The sequence below is a fragment of the Leucoraja erinacea genome, chromosome 22, assembly GCF_028641065.1.
Source record: "Leucoraja erinacea ecotype New England chromosome 22, Leri_hhj_1, whole genome shotgun sequence".
In the NCBI taxonomy this organism is placed as follows: Eukaryota; Metazoa; Chordata; class Chondrichthyes; order Rajiformes; family Rajidae; genus Leucoraja; species Leucoraja erinaceus.
Window position 1 is genome coordinate 27,921,380 of NC_073398.1, and position 27,011 is coordinate 27,948,390.

At 41.1% G+C, this 27,011-nt stretch overlaps 1 protein-coding gene across 1 annotated transcript in view; it reads right to left on the reverse strand.

Annotated features, from left to right (window-relative positions):
- Positions 1-27,011, reverse strand: part of snd1 (staphylococcal nuclease and tudor domain containing 1) — a 736,770-nt gene that overhangs the window by 496,221 nt on the left and 213,538 nt on the right. Inside the window, exon 15 of the mRNA XM_055653291.1 lies at positions 3,486-3,627. Coding sequence (XP_055509266.1) covers positions 3,486-3,627 — 142 coding nt within the window. The remainder of the gene's footprint in view (positions 1-3,485; positions 3,628-27,011) is intronic.

The following is a 27,011-nucleotide window of genomic DNA, read 5'->3' on the forward strand; positions in this document are numbered from 1 at the left end:
TCCTTTGCCAATATGTTCCAAATTAAACTCAGCTAACGGGTCGCTATTAAGATTATATTCAAATAAGAAGTTGTGAAACAGATAAATTCTTGCCACAAGTGCAATCAAACACCACAAAAGTTCAACTGCTGGTGCCAAGCCACTTTAAACACAAAATTTCCTGACCTGAGTATGAGGCTGGCAGGTAATTTTATCCTAGCCCAGTTTCTAAAATGAATGGGGAATAAAAGAGGCCATCAGATGCAGCTGAACTCACCCAAATTATGTGCGTGGATTTGTTGTTAAATAAATGGACTAGATCCAGATTTAATAGCTCATCCCCAGATGCCATGGTGATGGTGGGCCTTCATGGAATGTTACAATTCAAACAGCATTCGCCATAATGGTTTGATACAATTGAGTAACCTGCAAGGTGATTTACAAAGGTAGTTCAGAGTCACTACTCTTGTGTGGGACTAGACTCGTGGGCAGACCAAATGGTGATATTATTTGTTTAAGAAGGAACTGCAGATGCTGGAAAATCGAAGGTACACAAAAATGCTGGGTGCAGCAGCATCTATGGAGCGAAGGAGATAGGCAACGTTTCGGGCCGAAACCCTTCCTCAGATGGTGATGTTATTTAACTAGTTGGGATTTTGGTGGCAATTTGACAGCTTAACACAGATGTTTTATTCCAGATTTTGTTTCTAAACCTTTAAAAGGGGACAGCAATTGACAGAATGGGCTCCCCCCGTGGCTGGATTATTATGTGAATTAAATACATTTGCTTTAAACTACCACTGTGGGAATTGAACTGTGATTCAATGGATCATTAATTTAAGAATAATAATGCTGCCATATCCTCATAATAAACATAATTTATAATTTTCAACACATTTTCAAACTACCAATAATCTAATTTCCAGAGACATCCCATTAGCATTACTCAGCCCAATAGGGCAACTGAAGTCACTGAAGACCATGGAGTAGTGAGATTTACTGAAGCTAATTCAGCTCATGATTGGGTTCAGTAAATCTTCTTGGCAAATCTTCAACAAAAAATGAAAACTTTCCACAGGCATCGCTTTGTGTGACTGTGCCAGTTGGAACATGAATTACAGTAGCCTGACAGGTATATCTCAAAAGTCACAAGGTGTTCCAAAACCAAATACTAATTGCACAGCTCCACCATATATTTTCTAACAAATATGCACGGCTTGCATGCAGAGTCCCAAAATGTAATCAGGATAGATGCCTTTTCCTTGGCCCTACACCAGCCCGGATACATCTGGGTAACAAGCACACTTACATCAGTCTTTTATCTATTGATTATGGCTGCATTCAACACCATAATTCCTACCAAACTCATGGGCGTAGGACATGGCACCCTCTTTGCAACTGGATCCTTCCATTTCTGATCAATCAGTAAGGATAGGTGTCAAAGATCCTCCAAGATAATTTGCAACAGCAGTCCCCTGCAATGCAATGTTCTCAGCACCTTATTATACCCCATCAAATAATAATAGACCAGAGTACAGGAAGGAGATTGGTAACATGGTGTCAAGACAACAGCCTCTCCCTCAGTGTCAGCAACACGAAGGGGTGGTGCTGAAGTGGAGATGATCGAGAGCTTCAGGTTGCAGGGGAAAATATCGCCAACAATTTGTCCTAGTCCTACTACATAGATTCTACGGTCAAGATTTCATTCCAGTGTTTCTACTTCCTCAGAAGGCTAAGGAATTACATGTCTCCAATGGCTCCTACCAAATGTTACAGATGTGCCATAGAAAGCATCCCTTCTGTACCCATCATGGCTTGGTACACAAGAAATTGCAGAGGGGTGTGGACACCACCTATCATGCAAACTAGCCTTCTTCCTGTGCCCCCTCCCACATACGCTTCATGCTACCTCAGGGAAATCAGCTAACACAATCAAGGATTACTCATACTACAGTCGTTCCTCTTTACTTCTCTCCCATTGAGCAGAAGATACAAAAGCTTGAAAGCACATATGGCTAGATTCAAGAATCTAGCTTTGTTCCTGTTGTTATCAGGCTCTCGAATTGACCACAGCAAGGGTGAATTGCTTTGCTAGACTTGCAGAGGCAGGGATCAATGAAGGATATTTGGTGTGCCTTGTTAAGGGGAGATCCAGTCCGAGTAATGTGAATTATTTGAAGTAACTAATGACACCATTCAGATAATAATCCCCAATACCATGTGCTCTAATTCTGCACACTAATTTCTTGTCAAAGGCTTTTTGAAAGTCCAGAAACACAACATCCACTGGCTCTCCCTTATCCATTCTACTTATTCCATCCTCAAAAAATTCCAAAAGCTTAGTCAAGCATGATTTCACCTTCATAAATCCATACTGACTTTGACCGATCCCGTCACTACTTTCCAAATGCGCTGCTAATAACATCTTTAATAATCAACTCCAGCATCTTCCCCGCTACCGATGTAAGACTTAATGGTCTATAATTCTCGGTTTTCTCTCTCCCTCCTTTCTTAAAAAGTAGAGTTTCATTCGCTACCATCCAGTCCACAGGAACTGATCCAGAGTCGAGAGAACATTGAAAGTTGATCACCAATGCATGCACGATTTCTAGAGCAACCTCCTTGAGTACTCTGGGATGCAGACCATCAGTCCCTGGGGATTTACCTGCATTCAGATCCAACAGCTTACCTAACACCATTTTCTGACTAAGGTGGATTACCCTCAGTTCCTCCCTCCCACTGGATCCTCGGTCCCCTAGTATTTCTGGGAGATTGTTTATGTCTTCCTTAGTGAAGACAGAACCAAAGTACTTGTTTAACTGTTCTGATATTTCCTTGTTTCCCAATATAAATTCACCTGTCTCTAACTGTAAAGGACCTACTTTCGTCTTAACTAATCTTTTTCTTTTTACATACCTAAAGAAATGTTTACGGGCAGTTTTTATATTCCCTGCAAGCTTTCTTTCAGGCAGAGAATATAAAAACTGACTGAACAGTTTATCTCTGGCTAAACCCTTCATGATTTTAGATACCTGTTAGGTCTTTGTGCCGGCTCCTCGGTGCCAAGGAGAGCAGCCTAGCTTTCTCAGTTTATCATTTAGGGTCAAGAGGAAACGAGGCACAAGAAGTAAAAACAGAGTGAAAGCATGTGGATGGGACACAGATATTGGAAACATTGGAGTTGAGGACGATCAAGGGATAACAGACAATGGTACATGTGTGGTGTTTAGTATCTTGACATTTTACCCGTTCTCAAACCCCCCACAATCTTCATAATGCTGGTAAAATGACATGTAAAGCATCACAACTCATTTGGCCCTACCCCCCTCCTCCCCACCCCCCGACTTCAGATCATGAGGTAAACTAAAGTTGCATTGCTAAAATCATAACAGACTAACACAACGGATAAGTGACAGGTATTTACACTAAACCACCCACAACTTTCCTTCCACACCACAGATGTGGCATTATTAATAGCAGGCTAGGCTAATGATTTAACCACTTGCCTGCCAGTAGGAAGGTGATCAAACAGGTCTCTTTTGGCATGTAGAGCTTTAGACGGGAACCACTGAAAACATATTCAACCACGGCTTCCGAACGCCCCGCTCTTTGTAAGAATGGCAGGAACTGTTTGGCTTTCTGAGTATCCTGTAAGATATAAAATAGAACATTACTTTAGTAATGAAATGAAATGCTTCTGAAGTGTATTCATTTGAGTATTCTGGGAAACATGGCCGACATCGCACACACAAGATCCCATAATATAACAGTAGAAATTATTTTATTAATGATTGAGAGATAAATTTTAACCAGATAACATAACTTAAGAAACAGAAAGGGTAATTCAGTCCATCATGCCTGTTCTACTTTCTCCTTTTACCACAGTATCATTTTCACATATCATTCCATTTATTCCTTTAAAATTCAAAACTCTATCAGTTTCTGCCTTGAATGTACCAACCAACTGAGCCTATAGTCATATTAAGAATAGCAAAAATTCATTGCTCTCTGGATAACAAAAAATATTTTAATCTCAGTCCTAAATGACTGACCCCTTATTTCCTGACTGCAACCCATTGCTTCAAAACTGCAGCCAAGGGAGACATCAAACCTCCATCTTCTTCTATCGTTTCAATATCTCTGCAAAGAAGAACCCATCTACCACCTTCCAGGAATCAATCTGGTGAATATTTTTTGCATCCCTTCAATCATAAGTATATATTTTTGTGTGGCAGGAAGACTAGGACTGCATAAAATGGTCTATGCATGGTCTCATCAGGGTCATGACATTTCCAATAAGACCTAATTATCTGTTCAATGAAAAGCAATATGCCATTTGCCTTCCCAAATGATTGCTCCCAATACTTTAAATTTGGAACTAATTGTGGATTTTAGCTCTGTATTCAACACCATTGTGCCAGAGCTGCTGCACTCCAAACTCTCCCAGTTGACTGTGCCTGAACCCCTCTGTCAGTGGATCACCAACTTCCTGACAGACAGGAAGCAGCATGTGAGGCTGGTAACACAGTAATACAAGAAGTAACACAGCTGACATCCTGGTGCCTTCGTAACAACCTGGAGCTCAATGCTCTTGAGACAGTGGAATTGATAGTAGACTTTAGGAGAGCTTCCCCTCCCCTCCCCCCACCAAGAGAGTGAATACAAATCAGTTTGGAAATGGCGTGTGGACTCTAATATTCTTAAGGTTTTGCATTTTGTGCCTTTGTGTAAGAAGAAAGTACACAATAAATGGCAGGACCCTTAGTAGCACTGATGTAAAAAGGGATCTTGTGCATAGGTCCATAGCTCCCTGAAAGGGCGTGCCCATAGGTAGGTTGATGAAGAAAGCATATGGCATGCCCGTCTTCATTAATTGGGACACAGGGGATAAAAGTGGGGAAGCCATGTTGCAGTTGTACAAAACTTTTATTTTAAGCCACATTTGTAGCTCAGGTTGCCACACTAAAGAAATAATATGCAAGCTTTGGTGAGAGTGCAGAAGAGATTCACCAGAACGTTGCCTGGATTTTACATATTAACCACAAGGCGAGGTTGGACAAACATGGGTTGTTTTCTCTGAAGCGTCAGTCTGTGATAGTTGACTGGAATAAGTTGCATGGGAGGTGGTAAAAGCGGGCACAACAGTAACATTTGGGAGGCATTTTGACAAGGCACATGAACAAGCAGGGACTGAATACATGAATACAGATTATGTGCAGACATGGGATATATTAGTTTGGCATCATGGTTAGCCAAGGGCCTGTCCCTGTCTCTATACTGTTCTATGCAAGTGCAAGATTGAGTATAAAAGGGAGCCTAGAAAGATGGGGAACAGACAGGAGTGTAGATCAGAAGCTAATGTCACATTAGCCATGCCCTAAATGAATGATGGGACAGGTTTATAAGGCCAGTGATACAATCCCTGCTTCTATTTTTTTGGTTTTTGCATTCTCATTCAGATATTTTGTTTTTCAGCCAGCAGGGGAATGACAGGTCTAATAGCTCACCATGTGCTGTAAATTTCTGTGAACAATATGCGCATTTATAAATCACAAATCAGGTGAGTTCAGAATGTTGTTGCATTTCAGACAATTCAGTTCCATTTCAATAGTTCCAGGTAAATTAAGTGCTGCTGCCTTTCAGAGCCAATAAGACGACATTTTTGAATAGGCTATCTCCGGAAAGTGCATTTTGCCACAGTGGTGTGTCATTGATGCTGAACACATTGAAATATACAGAAACTGCTGGGAAAGTAGATGTGTGCGGCACAAAAGACAAACAACTTGGATCCATATGCTTTAAACTACATAAGGAAGCTGCATCAAAATTATTTACCATTACTGGGTAGCTTATTTGTGAGAATAAAGGGAGAAACTTTTATTGAAAACTGTCATGTAACACAGGACCAAATAATTATACACAGCCTCCAGCTACAATATTAAATGCTGCAATCTCCCTGGGGAGTCAGTGGCAGTCGTGCATTTCTAGAGCCAACTATACTTGCTGAATGTAGAGCAGGGTGAAACAAAAAAACAAGAACAATCTCTTCAGAGCTCATTATCTATAGCTGCAGGTGGAGCATTTATAATGAACTGGAAGTGAAAAGTCAATATGTTGCTCATAAAAACATTTGGGGTAATCTGATACAGTGCCCTCCATAATGTTTGGGACAAAGACCCGTCATTTATTGATTTGCCTCTGTACTCCACAATTTGAGATTTGTTATAGTAAAAAATCACATGATTTGCCTCTGTACTCCACAATTTGAGATTTGTTATAGTAAAAAATCACATGTGGTTAAAGTGCCCATCGTCAGATTTTATTAAAGGGTATTTTTACACATTTTCGTTTCACCTTGTAGAATTTACAGCACTGTTTATACATAGTCCCCCCATTTCAGGGCACCATAATGTTTGGGACACACGGCTTCACAGGTGTTTCTAATTGCTCAGGTGTGTTTAATTGCCTCCTTAATGCAGGTATAAGAGCGCTCTCAGCACCTACTCTTTCTTCCAGTCTTTCCATCACCTTTGGAAACTTTTATTGCTGTTTTCAACACGAGGACCAAAGTTGTGCCAATGAAAGTCAAAGATGCCATTATGAGACTGAGAAACAAGAATAAAACTGTTAGAGACATCAGTCAAACTTAGGCTTACCAAAATCAACTGTTTGGAATATCATTAAGAAGAAAGCACTGGTGAGCTTACTAATTGCAAAGGGACTGGCAGGCCAAGGAAGACCTCCACAGCTGATGACAGAAGAATCCTCTCTGTAATAAAGAAAAATCCCCAAACACCTGTCCGACAGATCAGAAACATTCTTCAGGAGTCAGGTGTGGATTTGTCAATGACCACAGGCCTTCAGACCACAGAAAACTTCATGAACAGAAATACAAAGGATGCAAACACCTGGTTAGCTGCAAAAATAGGATGGCCAGGTTACAGTTTGCCAATAAGTACTTAAAAGACCAACCACAGTTCTGGAAAAAGCTGTTGTCGCCAGATGAGACAAAGATTAACATATCAGAGTGATGGGAAGAGCAAAGTATGGAGTAGAGAAGGAGCTGCCCAAGATCCAAAGCATACCACCTCATCTGTGAAGCACGTTGGTGGGGGTGTCATGGCCTGCACATGTATGGCTGCTGAAAGTACTGGCTCATGTCATTGAAGATACAACTGCTGATGGTAGTAGCATAATGAATTCTGATGTGTATAAACACATCCTATCTGCTTAAGTTAAAAAAGAAATGCCTCAAACCTCATTGGCCGGCGGTTCATTCTACAGCAAGACAATGATCCCAAAATTAGTGCTATAGCAACAAAGGAGTTTTTCAAAGCTAAAAAACGGTAAGTTCTTGAGTGGCCGAGTCAATCACCCGATCTGAACCGAATAAGCGAGTTCGGTATTCCGACTGCGCATGCGCAGGTCAAAGTTCACTGCATAAACAGCTTGGAAAGCAGTGGAGCAGTGGACCTTCATTTCTTCCATTTTTTCTCGGTAAGAAAATATTGCTTTCAAACTATGAAATAGTTGTATTTATTGTTCCTTTGTTAAAAGCTAAGATTATTTTGTTGTTTTTATTGCTTTATTATGCTTTGGAGAGTGAGCGAGATCGTGCTCGTCCGTGGTCGGTTCGGGTCCGGGTCTGTTGAGTTGCTGCTGGGCCATTCCCGTCCCTCCCGGGTCTGTCTGTTGGCCCAGCCAGAGTTGAGCTGGGGTTTCCACTTCTTCGCCGCACTGGCTGTGGGCCTGGGGCCGTTGGTGTCATCGGTCACAACCAGTGCGGTGAAGAAGCGGAAACCCCAGCTCAACTCTCGCTGGGCCATCCGACAGGCCAGGACCGACGACACCAGCTCCAAGCCCATAGCCAGTGTGGAGAAGTGCCAACCCCAGCCCGACCCCGCTCCCCGTCGGGCCAGGGACCGCCAGCGGCCAACCCCCCCGGCGCCAGCGAAAGTCGAGCATCAGCCATACCACACAAGGCACTGCAGCAACTCGGCCTTGTCTCCACGCCGGATGTAAGCCCGGACACCTGGAAGGGGACGGGGACGGGAATGGCCCAGCAGCAACTCAACAGACCTGGGCCCAACACCGACCACGGACGAGCACGATCTCGCTCACTCACCAAAGCATAATAAAGCAATAAAAACAACAAAATAATCTTAGCTTTTAACAAAGGAACAATAAATACAACTATTTTATAGTTTGAAAGCAGTATTTTCCTACCTAGCAGGAACAAAGCTGGAAAAAACGGAAGAAATGCAGGTCAACTGCTTCACTGCTTTCCAGGGCTGTTTATGCATAGTGACCTTTGACCTGGGCATGCGCAGTCGGTATACCAAACTCACTTATTGAGCCTGCCTTCTATATGCTGAAGAGAAAACTGAAGGGGACTAGCCTCTAAAACAAGCATAAGCTAAAGATGGCTGCAATACAGTCCTGGCAGAGCATCCCCTGAGAAGACACCCAGCATCTGGTGATGTCCATGAATCGCAGACTTCAAGCAGTCATTGCATGCAAAAGATATGTAACAAAATACTAAACATGACTACTTTCATTTACATTACATTGCTGTGTCCCAAACATTATGGTGCCCTGAAATGGGGGGGGGGGGGGGGGGGGGGGGGGGGGGGACTATGTACAGAATAAACATTGCTGTAATTTCTACATAGTGAAACCAAAATGTATAAAAATGGCCTTTATTAAAATCTGACAATGTGCACTTTAACCACATGTGATTTTTTTCTATTACAAATCTCAAATTATGGAGTTCAGAGACAAGTAAATAAATGACGGGTCTTTGTCCCAAACATTATGAAGGGAACTGAATATGTATTTTTTAAAACACTCTTGATTTGCAACTGAAATTGGCACTGCAGTCAGAAAGAAAATCAGCAGACTCTCAATCCTGCCAAATCACATCAGGTTTGTTCTCATCTGGCCACATAAACAAAGTACAAATAGACACTGCCACTAGAGGAACAGGTATATTTATTTCAGGGAGACAGAGGAATCATTTTTAAACTACTAAAAGACAGGTTATAATTTACTCCTATTTAAAAGCATTTTCTTTAATCAGCACAAAAACACAATTGGCTTCATGCTTTCATATAAAGTGGTTATGAAGCTGTCAATTAAGAGGAAATGGCATCAGGGATGGAGTCTTTAAACCTAACAGTATAATCTCTTCCATATTTGTTTGCTTTTTCAACAACACAGATCAAATTCAAGGCTAAACCTGGATTATGTTACAGAACCACATTTAAAAAAAGCATAGCAGCAGAGTAATGTATATGATTGAGGCAATCCCATCCCAAAGCAAAAATCCATATTAGGATATTTTCCAAACATGTCTCTAAAAGGATTATTTGCCATCCGATGCCAAAATTGTAAAACCAAAATACTCAAATAGCGGATTGAAGTTATGGAGTGAAATAGCACAGAAAGAGGCCCTTAGGTCCACCGTGTCGACAATGGCCCTGGGTACCTACTTCTTTCTCCCCCTCTCTATATTACCAAAAGTCCTGTCTTGTTTCTATTTATCTATCTATGTGATCTGGGACCTACGTCAAAACAGTACACAGTAGTTTTGCACCACCTTACTCAACTTTGTCCTGATTCAACTTTATTGTCATTGCACAAATACGAGTACAGGTACAACAAAATGCAGTTTACTGTCTGGTCAGAGTGCAAGATAGCAGAAATAAAAAAATACTGGTTAAACAATATGTGCACTGTGGATGAATTAAACTGGTACATAGGCAAATAAATGTATACAGATGGGAGAGTATAAAAGATAGCTAGCGTCGGGACTGTGAGTTCAGCAGTGTAATGGTGTTATTGAAAAAGCTGTTCCTCAGCCTGCTTGTGCGATACCTGAGGCTCCTGTGACTGCCTCCCTGATGGGAGGAGGGCAAATAGTCCATGGTTAGGGTGAGAGGGGTCCTTGATAATTTTCCCGGCCCGTCTCAGACACCGTTTGCGGTGGAGGGTGTCCATGGCAGGGAGCGGGGCACCGATGATGTGTGAACGGTTTTCACCACCCGTTGTAGTGCCTTTCTATCAGCTGTGGTGCAGCTGCTGTACCATACCGTGAAGCAGGTGGTCAGGATGCTTTCGATGGTACAGCGGTAGAAGTTGGACAGGATCTGGGGGGACAGGTGAGCTCTCTTAAGCCTCCTCAGAAAATAGAGGCGCTGCTGCGCCTTTTTGATCAGTTTGGTGGTATTGAGGGACCAGGACAGATCCTCTGAGATGTGTACCCCGAGGAATTTGTAGTTGGAGACGCACTCCACCTCAGTCCCATTTATGTGGATGGGGGTATGTCTGCCACCTCTGGTCTTCCTGAAGTCAACGATGATTTCCTTCGTCTTCTTTGAGTTGAGGACGAGGTTATTATTGGTACACCAGGCTGCCAGGTTCTGGACCTCCTCCCTATAGGCTGATTCGTTCTTGTCCCTGATCAGTCCTACCACCGTGATGTCATCGGCAAATTTTATGATGGCGTTGGAGCCATACATAGGGACGCAGTCATGGGTGAAGAGGGAGTAGAGGAGAGGGCTGAGCACACCTGTGGCACAGTGTCAGAGTGGAGGAGGTGAAGTTGTTGATCCTAACAGACTGGGGTCTGTTGGTGAGGAAATCCAGTGTCCAATTGCAGAGGGAGGTGGTGATGCCAAGTCCGCTGAGTTTGGTGATCAAGCTGGCGGGGATGACAGTATTAAATGCGGAGCTGAAGTCGATGAACAACAACCTGATGTAGGAGTTGTTGTTGTCCAGGTGGGTCAGGGCAGAGTGTAGGGCCGCAGATATGGTGTCCTCTGTAGACCTGTTGGTCCGGTAGGCAAACTGATGGGGATCCAGTGTGGGGGGGAGGCTGGCTTTGAGGTGAGCCAAGATCAGCCGCTCAAAGCACTTCGCAATGACGGGGCTGAGTGCCACTGGGCGAAAGTCATTGAGACTCCCTGAAGCTGACTGTTTGGGCACTGGCACAATGGTTGAGGTCTTGAGGGAAGTAGGGACGACACCCTGGGCCAGTGACAGATTGAAACTGTCAGTTAAGACCAGGGATAGTTGTCCAGTACATGCCCTCAGCACACGCCCGGGGATGCCATCGGGGCCGGCAGCTTTGTGCTCATTCACTTTGCTCAGTGCGCCTTGTACAGCAGAGGTGGAGAGACTGAGGGGTTGTTCATTCTGGGGTGGGGCAGCTTTGATAGCTGGTGTTTTATTGTCCCAATCAAAGCGAGCATAGAAGTAGTTTAGCTCGTCAGGAAGGGAGGTGTTATCTGGGGGGGGGGGGGGGAGGGGATCTTGGTGTTAACTTTATTGTAGTCGGCAATGGACTTGATGCCTTGCCACATGCGTCTGGGGTCGGAGTCGTTTTGAAAATGCTCCTCGATCTGCTGTTTGTATTTGAGTTTTGCGCTCCTGATTCCCTTTTTCAGGTTGGCCCTGGATGAGCTATATCCCTCAGCGTCGCCGGATCTAAAAGCGAGCCTTCAGCAAGAGTCTGACCTCTCTGCTCATCGACGGCTTCTGATTACGGAAGGTATTTATTTGTTTGTGGGTTGTGACGGTGCAGAATTTTATGTAGTCCAAAACGGATTAGGTGTATGTGTTAATGTCCACTGTGGTCGTTCGTAAAAAGTTTCGTTCAGATTGATGTTATATTTCACGTTATTTATAATTTTTAACTTTGAAAATTTAAGTTTAAGAAGAATGTAACAGCTATGAGGATCTAAATCCTTGCTGGCCCAGCTTGCAACAAAGTTGCAATCGAGGAACACTCAGTCCATCCAGCAGGATTTTACCTGAACAGGAGGGGGAGGCAGTGCTGGGGATACGCCCCTGAATAGTTGGGTGGGGGGGGGGGGGGGGGAAACGGGTGAGTGTTTTAATATTGCTTTAGGGAATGCGTTGCGTTGGGGATTCAGGTCTCCCGTCTGACAGCGACCCAACGGGTCCCACTTAATCTAGTATATATATTACTAAAACTCTCATCTTGTTTGGATGTCTGTCCTTAAGCGTGTGAGTGAGATCCTGACAACAAGTTTAGTTCAGATTTATGTTATATTTTTATTAACATTTTCAGCTTTACAAATTCAAGTTTAAGAAAAATTTAGGAGCTATTGGGATCCAAATCTTTGCTGGACCTGCTTGCAACAAAGGTGCAATCCAGGAACACTCAGCCCTGCCAGCAATTTTTTAACATTTAAAAACAGTACAGGGGAACTGCTTTTGCATTATTTTTTTTGAAGTCCTCGAAGCAAGAGGATGGGGAGGCAGTGCTGGGGGATATGCCTCTGTGTGAGTGGAGGAATATTGCGTTGGGGGACCAGGCCACCCGTTGAGGCTATGGGTGAGTGGTGCAATATTACGTTGGAGAATGGGTTGCTTTGGGGGATCAGGCCTCCCATGTGACAGGGGTTGGGTCCCACTTGGTTTAGTGTGTATACAAAAACACACACACACACACACAATTATAATTATATTATTAAAACTCACATCTTTGTTTGTTTGTTTGTATGTACCCGTGTGTGCATGTGTGCAATATTCACAAACCCCGCCAAAATGGTACATGATAGCGCTACAATTAGTGGCCCACCTTACTCACCATTGTCCTTGGATGTAAAAGACCTGCCTGTCAGCAGCGTTCAATGTCACAATGACGTCACAATGGGATCCCGAATCTCATTTACATTAAAAAATCGCGATTTTCAAAACATTTTAATCAAACATCTAACATTGTTTAGGTTATTTTAAAGAAAGAACATGATCTTCATTGAGAATTCCATTTTTTTTTAAAAACACGATTTTCATTGTGAAGGGGTGGGAAAGGGGAGGAGTGGGGGGCAGGGCGATAGAGGGAGAGGAGGGGTATGGAGGGGGAAGTGGGGGAGGTGAGGAGTGAGAGTGGGGGAGGAGGGGGGGGGGTAGAGGGAGAGGAGGGTGGAGTGGGTAGGTAGGGAGTGGGGGGGGATAGAGGGAGAGGAGGGCAGTGGGGGAGGTGAGGATGAAGAATGGGAGGGTGGGATAGCAGGGAGGTGGAGGAGCAGGGGGATAGAGGGATAGGAGGGTGGGGGAGAGGGGGTTATGGAGGGAGGGAATGACTGTGGTAGGGGAAAGAAGAGGGAGGGAGTAGGGGAGTAGGGGAGGAGAGGAGCGGAGGAGAGCGAGGGGGTGAGGGGTGGAAGCAGAGGAGGGTTGGTGGAGCGTGGGGAGAGGGGGGTGAGGATAATGGAGGTGGGGAATAGGGGACTGAAGACAGAGACTGAGATGCGTTCACATTGATCTATATTTTACAGGTTACTGCCATTTTGAACTTTAAAAACGTCGCAGTCGCGCTCCAACTTGCTGGTCGTGCCTGCGCAGTTGCGGGAGGGTTGCTGTTACTCGCGTCACAACGGGGATCTCTGGCGTCACAACGGGAACCCGTCAGCCGCGCCGGGGCAGTTGGGGGCTATAGGTCATTGTTGGAATATTGCTTTGGGGGACACGTCCAACGGGACCGCACCTGATCTAGTTTTACTGAAGTGTTGCAAGAATACCTGCCACCACCACCCACTCAGGTAGTGCTTCCAACTTTCAACCAACTCCTGGCTGAAACAATTCTTCCTTCCAATCCCCTTGAATCTCCCACAACTTACCTTAAACCGATATCATCTGGTTATAATTGCTCCCCTAAGAGGGAAGAGAGTTCCAATGATACTGTGTCCCGTCGAATGATTTATTTAATTGTATTATAACCTATCAACTCTTCAAGTCTATGCTCGAGCTTATCGAGGCAAGTATCCTTCTTAATCACCTTAGCCATTGCTCTACTCATCATACCAACTGATAGTGGATTCTGTAGCTGAAAAATACCTCCTTGATGTCAAAGTTTTGTGTCATTTGGAAACGTAATCGCACTCCCTACATACACATAATTGACGAATATAACAAACGGCAAACATTCTGTGGGTCACTACTGGTCAAAGGCTTCCAACCCACAAAAATAATCCTGAACCATCATCCTCTGCCTCCAATTACCGAGTCAATTTGTCAAAAAGCCCTTGGTCCGATGGTCTTTTCCAATTTGAACAAGTCTCCCACATGGGAAGACTGTATAGACTATAACAACCACATTACCCTCATTAGGTACTTCAAAAAATTCACATTACTCAGACTGGATCTCCCCTTAACAAAGCCATACCAAATATCCTTGATTAATCCCTACCTCTGCAAGTTGAGCAAAAAAAAGTACCAGCCTCACCTCATAACTCCAACCCCGGTAAAATCCTCGTGAGTAATTTCCACACCATTTCTAGCTTAATGAAATCCTTCTTAAAGCCGGGTGCCCAGAATGGCACACAATACTCCGAGTGAGATCTCACCAACAAAATGTGCGAGTGTAATGTAATGGTGAACATCAATAATCTAAATAAAACTATTAAATGGGCAGAATGTTTGGCAACCAGATGAACATTTGCAGTTGGACATATACCAGAAGAGGAAATGACTCAGCAGAACCACACTTACATTGCTCTATCAATTAGCCAGTAATAAACCAAATTGTAGCAACATTTGCAGAATTGATGGCTGCTAACTTGTACATTTCTACGTAACAGAACTCAAGTAATGATATCCAATGTTTGCTCATCTGTGAATTTATTCGTTTTTTTTAACAAACCAAATGTGAGACTATTTACCTTCAAAATGTGTTCAAGAGAAGTCAAAGGAGCAGAATTAGGCCATTTGGACCATCAGTCGGTTGGTGGGGGCACTGTGAGACGGCTGCCCTGTCAGCAGCGTGTTCGTTATTTTGACTTTTTTTGTCTTTTTTAGTGTGTCCAAATGTTTGTATAGTGTAGTGGTATATCTTATGTGGTGGGTGGTGGGGAGCATGGATTAGAGCAGCTTTTCCCGGAGTCGGGCCCAGAGGTTCAGCAGCGGGAGCAGCGTGGACTTTTCCATCTCGGAGCGGGCGAACCCTTACCGGGGGACGCCAGAAAGGAGTGCTCCGATCGCTGAATCCTGAAGCCGTGGTCTGCGGAGTTTCTAGCCACGGGCGCGGTGTGGGCTTACCATCCAGAGCCTGGGATCCCTTGCTGGGGATCCCGGAGAAGAGCTCCGACCCCCAGTCTGCGGCCTATAACACCCTGAAACTGTGGTCTGCAGAGCTTCTAGCTGCGGGCGCGGTGTGAACTTACCTTCCGGAGCCTGGGATCCCTCACCGGGGATCCCTGGAGAAGAGCTCCGACCGCCGGCCTGCCGCAAGGATTGGCAGTGTAATTGGAGGAAAGAGGTTTCACAAGTCTAGGACCAAGTGACATATTCTCTTCCTAAAGGATGAAAAGGAGGACATTTTCTGCACAGAGTGCAGTGAATCTTTGGAATTCTTTAATCTGGAGGAATGCAACAGCGCAATCGTTGATTGCATTCAAAACAGAGATTGAGCTTGAGGAGAAAAATTATGTCCATGGTAGAAGATTAGCCAGGATCCTGTCGATTTGCAGAAAAGGCTTGAGGGTCCGAATGGCTTACCCAGCTTCTGTTTCTTATCTCATGTTCAAAGTCATTCATAACGTTTTATAAAGTCTACAAAAAACAACATCTGTTATCAGATACTTAAGAGAGTACATATTTCAACTTCACCACTGTTCGCCTGGGTTCAACACTTGAAACACATTAATTTGCATTTTTATGAGGATTAATTAACAGTTACAATTTGAGTTTTCATTTTTTGTGGATGCTCTTGGGACACACTTATTTAGTGGATTGGAAAAATATGAATACAAATTACAGGAATAGTCCCTAATAATTTAAACTTTTTTAAATAATGGCTCCCCAATGGCAAAATGCTGACAATTCCTTAAAAATAAATAATGGAGACCGGCAACATTTTCACCTTCAGCTACATTGCTACGAAAAATGAATTTGAAAACTCTTGTGAACTGAATTTTCTTAATTTATTTCACTTTTGGGACTCCAGCCCATTTAGATAAGACTCCTGGCTATATAGCATTCCCAAATAGAAATGAACTTCCTTCATCAAGTTCCCAATGGATGAAATTCCTTATTATGAATCAATCCAGAAAGTAGCATCAACACTCACATAAAGCTGAAAATGTACAGGTCAGGGATGCAGGAATATCTTCAGCGTATGAAGAGCCATTAGTTCACACTGAGCTTAACGCTGTACATTACCATCCTGTTCAAAAGCTAGAAAATGGAAAATTGCTCCAAACACCAATGTTCATGCAGACCTAAATGCCCCATTTAAACCAGTCCCACATCCCTCTAAACCTTTCCTCCCCATCTAACTGTCTAATAAAGTCCTAGCCTCCCCAACCTCAGGTCATTTAGTCCTGGAAACATCCTCGTAAATCTTCTCTGCACTCTTTTCAGATTTATGTTATCCTTCTTCTAACAGGATGCAAAAACTGAACACAATACTCCAAGTAAGGCTTCACAACATCTTATACAACTGTAACCTAACAATCCAATTGACATCAATTCCCTGACTAATGAAGACCCCTGTGCCAAAAGCCTCCTTCACCACCCTATCTAACTTTGACACTACATTCAGTGAACTATGTACTTATACTCCTAGATCTCTCTGCTCTACAATATTCCCTAGGGTTCCACCGTTCACTGTGATGAACCTGTCCTATTTTGACTTTCCAAAATGCAATACCACACACTTGCCTGCATTAAACTCCATAAACCATTCTTCATCCCACTTGCCCAACTGATCAAGATCCCACTGTATTTCTTGACAACTGCCTGCATTGGTCTACAATACCTCCTATATATGCATAATGCAAACATGGGACAGTTGATTTCTTTAAAGACGCATTAATTTATCCAGTTCTCAGTCATTGGTTGCAATGTATCCCTGGAAGAATTGGGTTTAGTAACAATTTCATTCTTTTCAGACAGCTTGCATTCAGATTATAAACTTTCAAGGAGCGAATGCTCAGAACAAAAATATGGGGCAGGTATTTCTTTGGGTATTTTCAATAGAAGGCAAATCACCCTTTTGAAGAAGGGTCTCGACCCGAAACGTCATCCATTCCTTCTCTCCAGAGATGCTGCCTGTCCCGTTGAGTTACTCCAGCTTTCTATGTCTATCTTTACTCTTTTGACTTCCTTGTTTGGTAAATTGTTCCTAAAATATCTAAAATACTGAGCAATTTATTTCAATCTTGCCTTGCTCCATTAGAAAGCCACATTGATTACGTATTCCACAGATTTATTTTCTCTTATATTTATTTTTTTGTTTTACATAGAAACAAAACCAAGCTCTTAACGGAACAAATTGTCTCAATAAGGCCCTGTAGTAATCCAATTTGTTTAAAAAAACAAGCACCACCTCTATGATTAGTTCCACAGATTTACTGTAGACTTATAAATGAATATGAAATAATAAAATCAAAGCTCAATCAGAACAGTCAGATCTAGATAAATGCAGAACTAATTTGACAAGTCTTGGCAAAATGAGGATTTATACCAAATAGAATGAACAAGGTGACAGACTTGATCTGTTGTTTGAATCCAGTCTGCTTTGATCTAAGTCTATTGCATCAGATGACCAACTTTCAAACGATTCTGTGTGTTCCAGCAATATATTGCATCAGTCCTTCTATTTGCTCAGGAAAATGACACGTGGTTGAATTTAGCCATACAGTTAAAGTAATCTAATGAATCTTCTTTTCCAACTCATCCAAAATACTACTTTCCCAACAAAACTTAAATTAAGCCAAGACCTCCTTTTCCCACTACTGGCACCTCTTATTTGCTGGTCAATGAAAAGATCATTTTATACAACTTACCCTTTTAGTATGAAGGAAAAGGATATAGAATAAATTGGAATAAAAGCGAAATTATGTCTTTAAAACCACAGGATGCGAGACACTTATTAAAATTCCCTTTTAAAATTACAACAGAAAAATTCAAGTATTTGGGTATTCAAATTACGAGAAGACACAAATCATTATTTAGCGCCAATTTTATGCCACTATTAAATAAACTGAATGTTATGATTAAATTTTGGAAAACGCTCCCGCTCTCATTGATAGGTAGAATTAACGCTATAAAAATGACTTTCTTACCACAATTAATATATTTGTTTCAAGCGATCCCAATATATATTCCAAAATATTTTTTCAAAAAAACTAGATTCTAATATCACTAATTTTATATGGGATTATAGAGCACACAGAATTCAACGAAAGCATTTGTGTAAACCTAAAGAAGTTGGGGGTTTATCATTACCTAACTTTACGTATTACTGCTGGGCAGTGCATATTAAGAACATAATGTACTGGTTGGATAGTTCCACTCACCAGTCGGAGTGGATAAGAATGGTGAAAGAGGAGTGTTTCCCGTACGATATAGGAACGATCCTGCTCTCACTGATAAAATTGAATAGTATAATATAAGAAGAACCCAATTATTCACAATACAATAGGAATTTGGAAACAAATAAAATTATCCTTGAAATTAAATAATCTATCAGTACTAACCCCAATATTGAACAATCCTGCATTCAAACCATCTCTTATCAACAAAACATATAAACAATGGGATAGACTGGGGAATAGGAAAGTAGGAGATATGTATGAATTGCGCAAATTGTTATCATTTCAACAATTAAAATCAAAATTTAAACTGAAGGATAATCAATATTTTAAATATATACAGATATGTGACTTTATGAAGAAATATATACATAGATTTTAAACTATATTTTTAGACCCTTTAAAAGAAGCAATGAATATTAAGGCTGATTCACAAAAACTAACATCATATTTTTATAATAATATATTAAATAGAGAATTACCCTCAACAGAGGCACTAAGAGAAGATTGGGAACATGAACTAATGATAAAGATCCCGAAAGATAGATGGGAAAAGTATCTGATGAACACACATAATTGTTCCATTAATGCAAGACATAATTTAATTCAATTTAAATTATTACAGACTATATTATTCAAAAACGATGTTGAATAAATCCTACCCAAACGCCTCTCCCAGATGCGATAAATGTTTGTTTCAAAATGCCAATATAACACATTAATTTGTAGGATGTGCAAAGTTGAATAAATTTTGGAGCGATATATTTGATATATTTACAAAGCTCTTCAAGTCAAGAATTGAACCTAATACGGAATGGATTATATTTGGAATAATAGTAGAAGATATCAATTTAAACAAAGACCAAAAAGTATTCTTTAATTATGAGTTAATAATTGGAAAGAAATTGATACTTAAATTTTGGAAAAATACAGCTATACCAACTATTAAAATGTGGATTAGGAATATGACGGACATAGCACATCTTGAAGAAATGAGACTCCGCCTAATAGATAAATATGACCAATTCTTAAGGAGTTGGTCCCCTTTCATCGACTTTTTGGAATCATGTGATGCAGCAGTACCGTAAAGATTACTGATTTCAGGTCAGGTCGTGGATAGATTTACATCTCCGAACAAATATTTGATAATTTCTTTTTTAAGGGTCTTTTTCTCCTATTTCTATTTTCTACTTTTTCTTTCCTTACATACACACTTCACGTTTTTCTATTTTCTACTGTCTATTTTTCCTCTTTTTCTTCTCTCTATTTTTTGTTTTTTTTACTTCCTTTTCAAAAACATAAAACTAGAGGTTGTACATATAATGTATACGTTATGACATAGTTGGCACCTAAAATTAGGTACACTGTATTGTTTTGTACTGTATTAACTTCTAATAAAATTTTAAAAAAATATTTTTAAAAAAGTTGATGCCACCATGAAATCCCTTCTGTCTTCACCCTATCACCCTCCATTCCCACAAAAATGACCGACCCAAATACACACTGTCCAGTCTTGAGCAGTGCTCCTGCTCGCGAATTACTGCCAGATCTGTGCAGGAACCAGACAGCTGCAAACAGCAACAATGCACACAGCACACACAATGGGAGAGCTGTCTGTTGTTAATGCACTAGCCACATTGCCAATTGTTTAGTTTGTAGCTAAAATATTTGTTGGAATATTCATTTCATCTACTCTTGAACAGGATTTTGAGGTTAGGTTTGTATGCAGCATGTAAACTTGATCATCATCTTGGAAAAACTCCAATAAAGGTAGCAATCTCAAAATCTTAAAGAGGATAGAAATTATTTTATTTTTATTTATTCATTCGTTTTCCATTAGGTCATTAAAGTTCATATTCTATTCACAAACCTGATCAAAATTCACTTAAATTTGCAGAAATTAAAGCAATATTTATGGTCTAATCAGTTATCTGTTCAATTCAGCTCCAAGCTTTGTTTGATATTCTATTGTGAATACTATATTAATTTGCCGAGCTACAAAAATATACAGGGAGTTCTCAGCATTGCATTAGAATTTAATGAAGATTATGTTCTAGTTTATATGGCATGGATTACATCCAACTATTTATTACGGAATAGAGATCTCAGTCATTCTTTATTTATGTAGCTATCAAATTAGTCTTTGATGTATTCACTCTCCACATAGTTACAAATGTCTGTTGCAAAACTGTTTACCGATTCATTACTTACTTTAACCAACAAAAAATGGGGTCTAGCTCACTGTATTCAAAAGTAAAATCTAGTCGCTTTTTAAGTATGAGCACGAAGTTAAAATGTCATTTCAAAGTCACAAAATACATGGTCAGCAAGTTTTTTTGTTTTTGCCACTAGCTAGCAATGAGAAATGATGAACAACTGAAATTTAGACGTGCAATCGTCTTGACATTAATTGTAATGAGTGGTACAGCCAAGCTGGTGTTATCAATCACAAATTAAGGTTTTGCTGTCAGAAAATCTGTTTTAGCTAAAGCTGCAAAATAACTCGTTATTATTGTGGAATTCATTTTCCATATCAATGATCTCCATGGACAATATGCTGCCAGTCTGATAAGCAATTTTGCTCCATGGAACATTGAAGGGAACTTGAGTTAGGTTATTTCAAAGCCGCTTCATATTAAACCTGCAGATACAACACTTTAAAGTGATTTATATATTGAGAGCTACCGCTAAATGGATGTGATGTTACTCCACTTCCACTTGAATAGGGCACATTTCTGGTTTGGGATAACCAGTCAAGCAGCTCCTACCAGGTAACTCAGCCCTGCAAGTTCAATATGGCTTTCGAAAATGTTCAGCTATTATTCTGCACATTAAATTTGGTAAATAGCCACAGTGAGCCTGCCATAAATGGAACTGCGATCACATTTCTCATGAACAAAGATATCTTAAGGATTTCACTTTTGCAAAATACCATTTTTCAAAAGGAGACATATATTGACCCACTGGTTGCCCATATACAAAATACTTTCCAGTTAGATGATGTATAATACTGCAAAGAAAGAAGATTCAATATTTATTTGAAAACATGTAGATATTCTCCAATTAAGCAGCTGCAGGAATCAGCCACAATGTTATAAGCAAAGGGTCAAGAGACTGTGAAACCTTGCATAAAAAAGCAAAGGACCTTCCCTGACAGAAAGGTTGTCTGTCCATTCCCCTCTACACATCTTACATGACCCGCTGAGTTCCTCCAGGCACTTTGCTTTATGTACGTCATAAAAAGCTATCAGCAAATGTAGTATTCAATTCTAGAAAGTGGAACAATATCCATTTCAATACTCCTCCTCACTTTATGCAATGGCAGTCACACAAGTATCTTTGTTTATCTACAATCATAGAATATATAAATTTTCCTCAGTCTAAATATGACAAAGCTTTGAGTCATTTGCCCACAAACAGGAGTTCAAACGCAATGGCAATCAGTAAGATACGAAAAAATACTGTTAAAGATTTGTGGATACACAAACAAAGAATGGAGGGTATGGAGAGGGGAAGAAAGCATGTTCCACTTGAATCGCTGTCTTCTACTGCAAAAATATTGAAGCCAGTTCATCAAACCTAAATTGTTAATCAAAACCTCTCCCACCAAACGAAAATACCAAACGGTTTACTTACTTAATGTCACCAAGTATCTATCCCTGTTCTCATCAGATCTCATTCCAGCTCTCAAAAATAATTAACTGACCATGGAAAAAAAACATGGGAAGATTGTTATCCATATATATTATTACTGAAACTCTCTGTTTGTTTGTATGTAAGCTCGTGAGTGCTTGACGATTCAAAACTCCGCCAAAGCGGTACACGATACCACTACAATTTTTGGCCCACATTACTCACCATTGTCCTGGGATGTAAAAGGGACAAGTGTCATTCGGATTTATGTTATAGTTTGCAAATTATTGACATTTTAAACTTTAGAAAAGCCACTTTTTAACACTTTTCCACATGCCCTGCCCGTCAGCTGCGTCACAATGATGTCACAATGGGATCCCGAATCCCATTTACATTTAAAAAAAAATCACGATTTAAAAAAAAAATCAGTTTTAATCAAATTCTTCCATTTACAATGTGTTTAGGTTGGCTAAAGAAAAAACGCGGTTTTCATCGCAAATTCCAATTTTTTTTTTAAAGCGCTTTTCAATGTGGGGGGATGGGAAAGGGGGGAAATTTCATTTTTAAAAACATCTTGATTTTCAATGTGGGGTGGGGGATGGGATAGGGGGGAGGTGAGGAGTGGGGGAGCATGGGGATAGAGGGAGAGGAGGGGAGTAGGGAGTGACTGAGGGAATTCGCGCGCGTGGATCTTAAATTAAATGAAAGTCTCCCGCGCGTCCACAGTGGGCCCGTGGGGAGGAAGAGGAGTGGGACCCGGGGAAAGGACTAGGCCACAACCTCGGCCTCTCCCTCCCGTGGTTCCAGACCGCTCGGCTCGTCCCCCCCACAGCCCCCGCCTCAATTACAACTTAATCGCTGATGTGGTGGAGCAAACGGGGTCGGCGGTGGTTTACATCGAGATCATGGGGAGGTGAGGAGGGAGATTGGAGGGATTGAGGGAGAGGAAGGGAGAGGGGTTATGGAGGGAGTGAGGCAGTGACTGTGGGTAGGGGAAAGGAGAGGGAGGGAGAGGAGAGAGAGGGAGAGGTGAGGGAGGGGAGGAGAGGGGAAAGAAGAGGGAGGGTGAAGAGGAGGGGGAGAGAGTGCTGGGGGATGAGGGTGAATGGAGGAGGACATGGGTAGGGTGACTGGAGGAGGAAGGGCAAGGAAATTGAGGAGGGGAGGAGGAAGAGGGAGGAGAGGAGGGAGGAGGGAGGAGGAAGGAAGTGAGGAAGCAGAGGGTTAGGGGATTGAAGATGGAGAGTGAGATGCGTTCACATTGATCTTATATTTTACAAGTTTTTGCCATTTAAACGTTAATAACGTCAGCCGCGCCTGCGAAGTTGGGGGCTATGGGTGAATGGTGGAATATTGCATTGGGGGAACGGGACCCAACAGGTCTGCACTTGGTCTAGTTAAGATATAAAGCTTTCTCTTTTTTGTATTGGATATTCAATATCATGTGATATTATTCAGATGAAGTGATATTTCTTGGCATTAGGGCTTTAATCATGCCCTTTCTCTACAATTCTCTGTCTACTAGCACTAAAACAACAAATTAAAAACAATAGATTAAAGATATCCTTACATTTGGAAGTTATTACTCCATTTCAAACAAAATAAAATAAAATTAAATTTAAATTAAATTTAAATTAAATTAAAACACAGAATGTTAGAAAATGGTTATTGTATTTTTTCCATTTTCATTCATTAAATATCTTGCTTTCTTCAACTTTGTCTATATTTTGCATTGAACGACCAGCTTCATTTAGTCACTGAAGTATTTTTTCAAAAAAAATGCAGGTCTTTCTGAAATGAGAAATTTACTACCCTCATCAGGAATTCCTTATTAAATGTGAATGACTTAAAACATTTTTTTTTTTAAATCACACCGTATTCCTGAACTGCCGCTCCTTTCGGTACATAGCGACCCCACTCCACTGCACTACGAGCTCAAAAGAACCATGCCGACCAATTCTTACTCACTTAATATTTTTCAACATGCTGAAAATGTTTCCTCGCCCAAACGGAGGTTGCGAGTCTGCAGGAACCTCCCTCGAGCATGAAGGAGAGTTCCAGTGACCTCATAGGACCTCCTAGGACCACGTGTCGACCATACTGCGAGTTTGAGTCGAGGGCAAACTCTTCCAAACTCGCATATTAGGTCGCCACAGTGGGACAACCCCTTAACAGTGTTGGGTCGAAACTACCAAGACAGGGTCAAGATGGGGGGAGGCAATGGAATGAGAAGAAAAACTCACACCGTGTATGATCTGCAAATTATTGCACATAAAAGTAACGGAAACAATCAATCTTCCATTTCCAGAGGGAATTCATCTGGCATGCGATGGAAAATCATTTCCCAACTAGACACATTTACAGTTTTCAGGACTCATATATTTTTATATCATTCATATAAACTAGAACTGATCCCTCCTGTATCCCACTAATCACAGCCTCCAAGCACAAAAATGACCCATTTATTCCTGTTTTATGTGTGTTAGCCAGTTCTTATTCCACACTTGTTTAAATTACCCCAATCACAGATGCTCTCATTTTGTTTATTAACCTTATGTGGCACTTTATAGAAATACTTCATTCTGTCCACATGACCCCAAGTTTCAAGTCTCCTGTAACTATAATCCTTCATTTCACTCCAGCTCTGATTTCAGTTTTTGGCATCTGACACTATTCCACCAAAATCTACATAAACCTGAGGAAAGCATTTCCCAGCTTTTCAGACTCAATATTGATTTCAACATTTTCAGTTAATCAGGATTGCAACCAATTTTATTTCAGATTTCCAGCTTTCGCAGTCTTAGGTGATTTCAGATCGTAACGCTGCACTTTGCTTCCTCCCAACTTGTTCCTTATATTGCACAACCCATGCTCTCTCTTCCACACAATCAGAAACCTCTTTTGGCTTCTTTCCTCCCTTCTCAGGGTGTTCAAAGTTTAATCTATAATTATTGCAAGTTTTCATCAAATGTTATTAACCAATGTCTTTCTCCACAGATGTGCTGACCTGCTGAGTATTCCCAGCATTTACTGGTTTCATTTGGATTTCCAGCATCTGCAATATTTTGGTACACATTTACCACCTATAAAAAAGCCCACAATTAAACATGGCTAAAAACTGAACCACATTAATGTAACAAATGTAAGCAGTGAAAAAACCATGACATCCTAAATTAATGCATCAATCATAACACTATCTCAGGAAGAGATTAATATGGAATACTTTTTAGATTTTACAGTCAGCACAGACAAATCTTATCAGAACTACAAAATTTCAAATGATTCGATCACTTTGTTCTTTTGCTTGTGTTCACTTTCAAGCATTGGTTTAAACGCTGATGGCCGTCAACGATTTAGATAGATACAATGTGTAGGAATGAACTGCAGATGCTGGTTTACACTGAAGATAGACGCTAAATGCTGGAGTAACATAGCGGGACAGGCAGCAACTCTGGAGAGAAGGAATGGGTGAAGTTTTTGGACCAGACCCTTCCTCAGACGAAAGAAAGGTCTTGTCCTGAAATGTCACCCATTCTTTCTCTCCGGAGATGCTGCCTGTCCTGCTGAGTTACTCCAGCATTTTGTGACTATCTTAGATACAGATACATTTGGTTTGTTTTATATAAAACATAAGGGCATCTCTACTCAGTAACACAGTAGCAGTTTGATAATGCACAGTAACACTTTATAATTATTTGTGTATTCAGTGGTTTGGCACTGGGCTCACCAGGCATCCATCCCATGTAAGATGACTATGACTTCCACACCCCTTTGCACACCGTGGGAACACAGGTCCCAGCCCATCCAGGGCCATGGGTCCTCCCTTATACACACCTCGGACACGCTTCACACACTCCCTTTAACATTGAAAGGCCATGGGTTCACATGCTCCCTTTGACACATAGAAACAGAAAATAGGTGCAGGAGTAGGCCATTCGACCCTTCGAGCCTGCACCGCCATTCAATATGATCATGGCTGATCATCCAACTCAGTATCCTGTACCTGCTTTCTCTCCATACCCCCTGATCCCTTTAGCCACAAGCGCCACATCTTAAATATAGCCAATGAACTGGCCTCATCTACATTCTGTGGCAGAGAATTCTGGACATTCACCACTCTCTGTGTAAAAAATGTTTTTCTCATCTCCATCCTAAAAGATTTTCCCTTTATCCTTAAACTGTGACCCCTTGTTCTGGACTTCCCCAACATCGAGAACAATCTTCCTGCATGAGGGCTATGGTTCCCACACTCTTACGCTACAAGGGCCCTGGTTCCCACACTCTTTTTAAACTTACAGGGATTGATGGAAATGTTATACTACTGCATTACATGGAAAAATAATACAATTAAAAGTGCACCGAATTATCAATTGGAAAACATTCAATTGGCAGTGTGAAAAATCTGCCCGTCAAACATCACCGAAGCCCGAGGCAAACCAGATTAATTACATTGACTATATCAATTCTAAAGCTTGGGAATTATATATTTTTTAAGTATGTTAGATAATTGCATTTTTAAAAGTAGGTTAAAAATGTAACTTTCAGAACAGTTTGAACTTGTTTGATGCAGACACATTCCAGTTGTGCAGATAATCTATCCAGCATTACTACATAAACTTAATTTGTGTCTCAAAGGACAATTTTACAACCAAATGTGTTGATAAAAGCAGATTTTTAATTCCCATTGGAGTCCTCTTCTTGGCTCATGTGCGAGATGTGTTTTAACAGGAATCAGCCATTGCTTCACTCAGCATAATTTATCCATAATGTTCCTAGAATTTTCAGGTGATATTTCCTTTACTACATTTCTCAATATATACCATTTAATGACAGCAGTGAACACTGCAAGGTGGATATTTTTGTGTGCGGATGGGAAATGGAAGAAAATACATACATTGCTCAAACATATCTACCATGATCATCAGTACTGAACCACAACAGGGACATAGAAGAAAAAGCTATGGAGGGTGGAAGGCAAAATAAAAATTCCTAGAGACTGGAATATTTGCAATACAAGCAGTTTGATAAACAAATATTTAGAAACATAGAAATTCG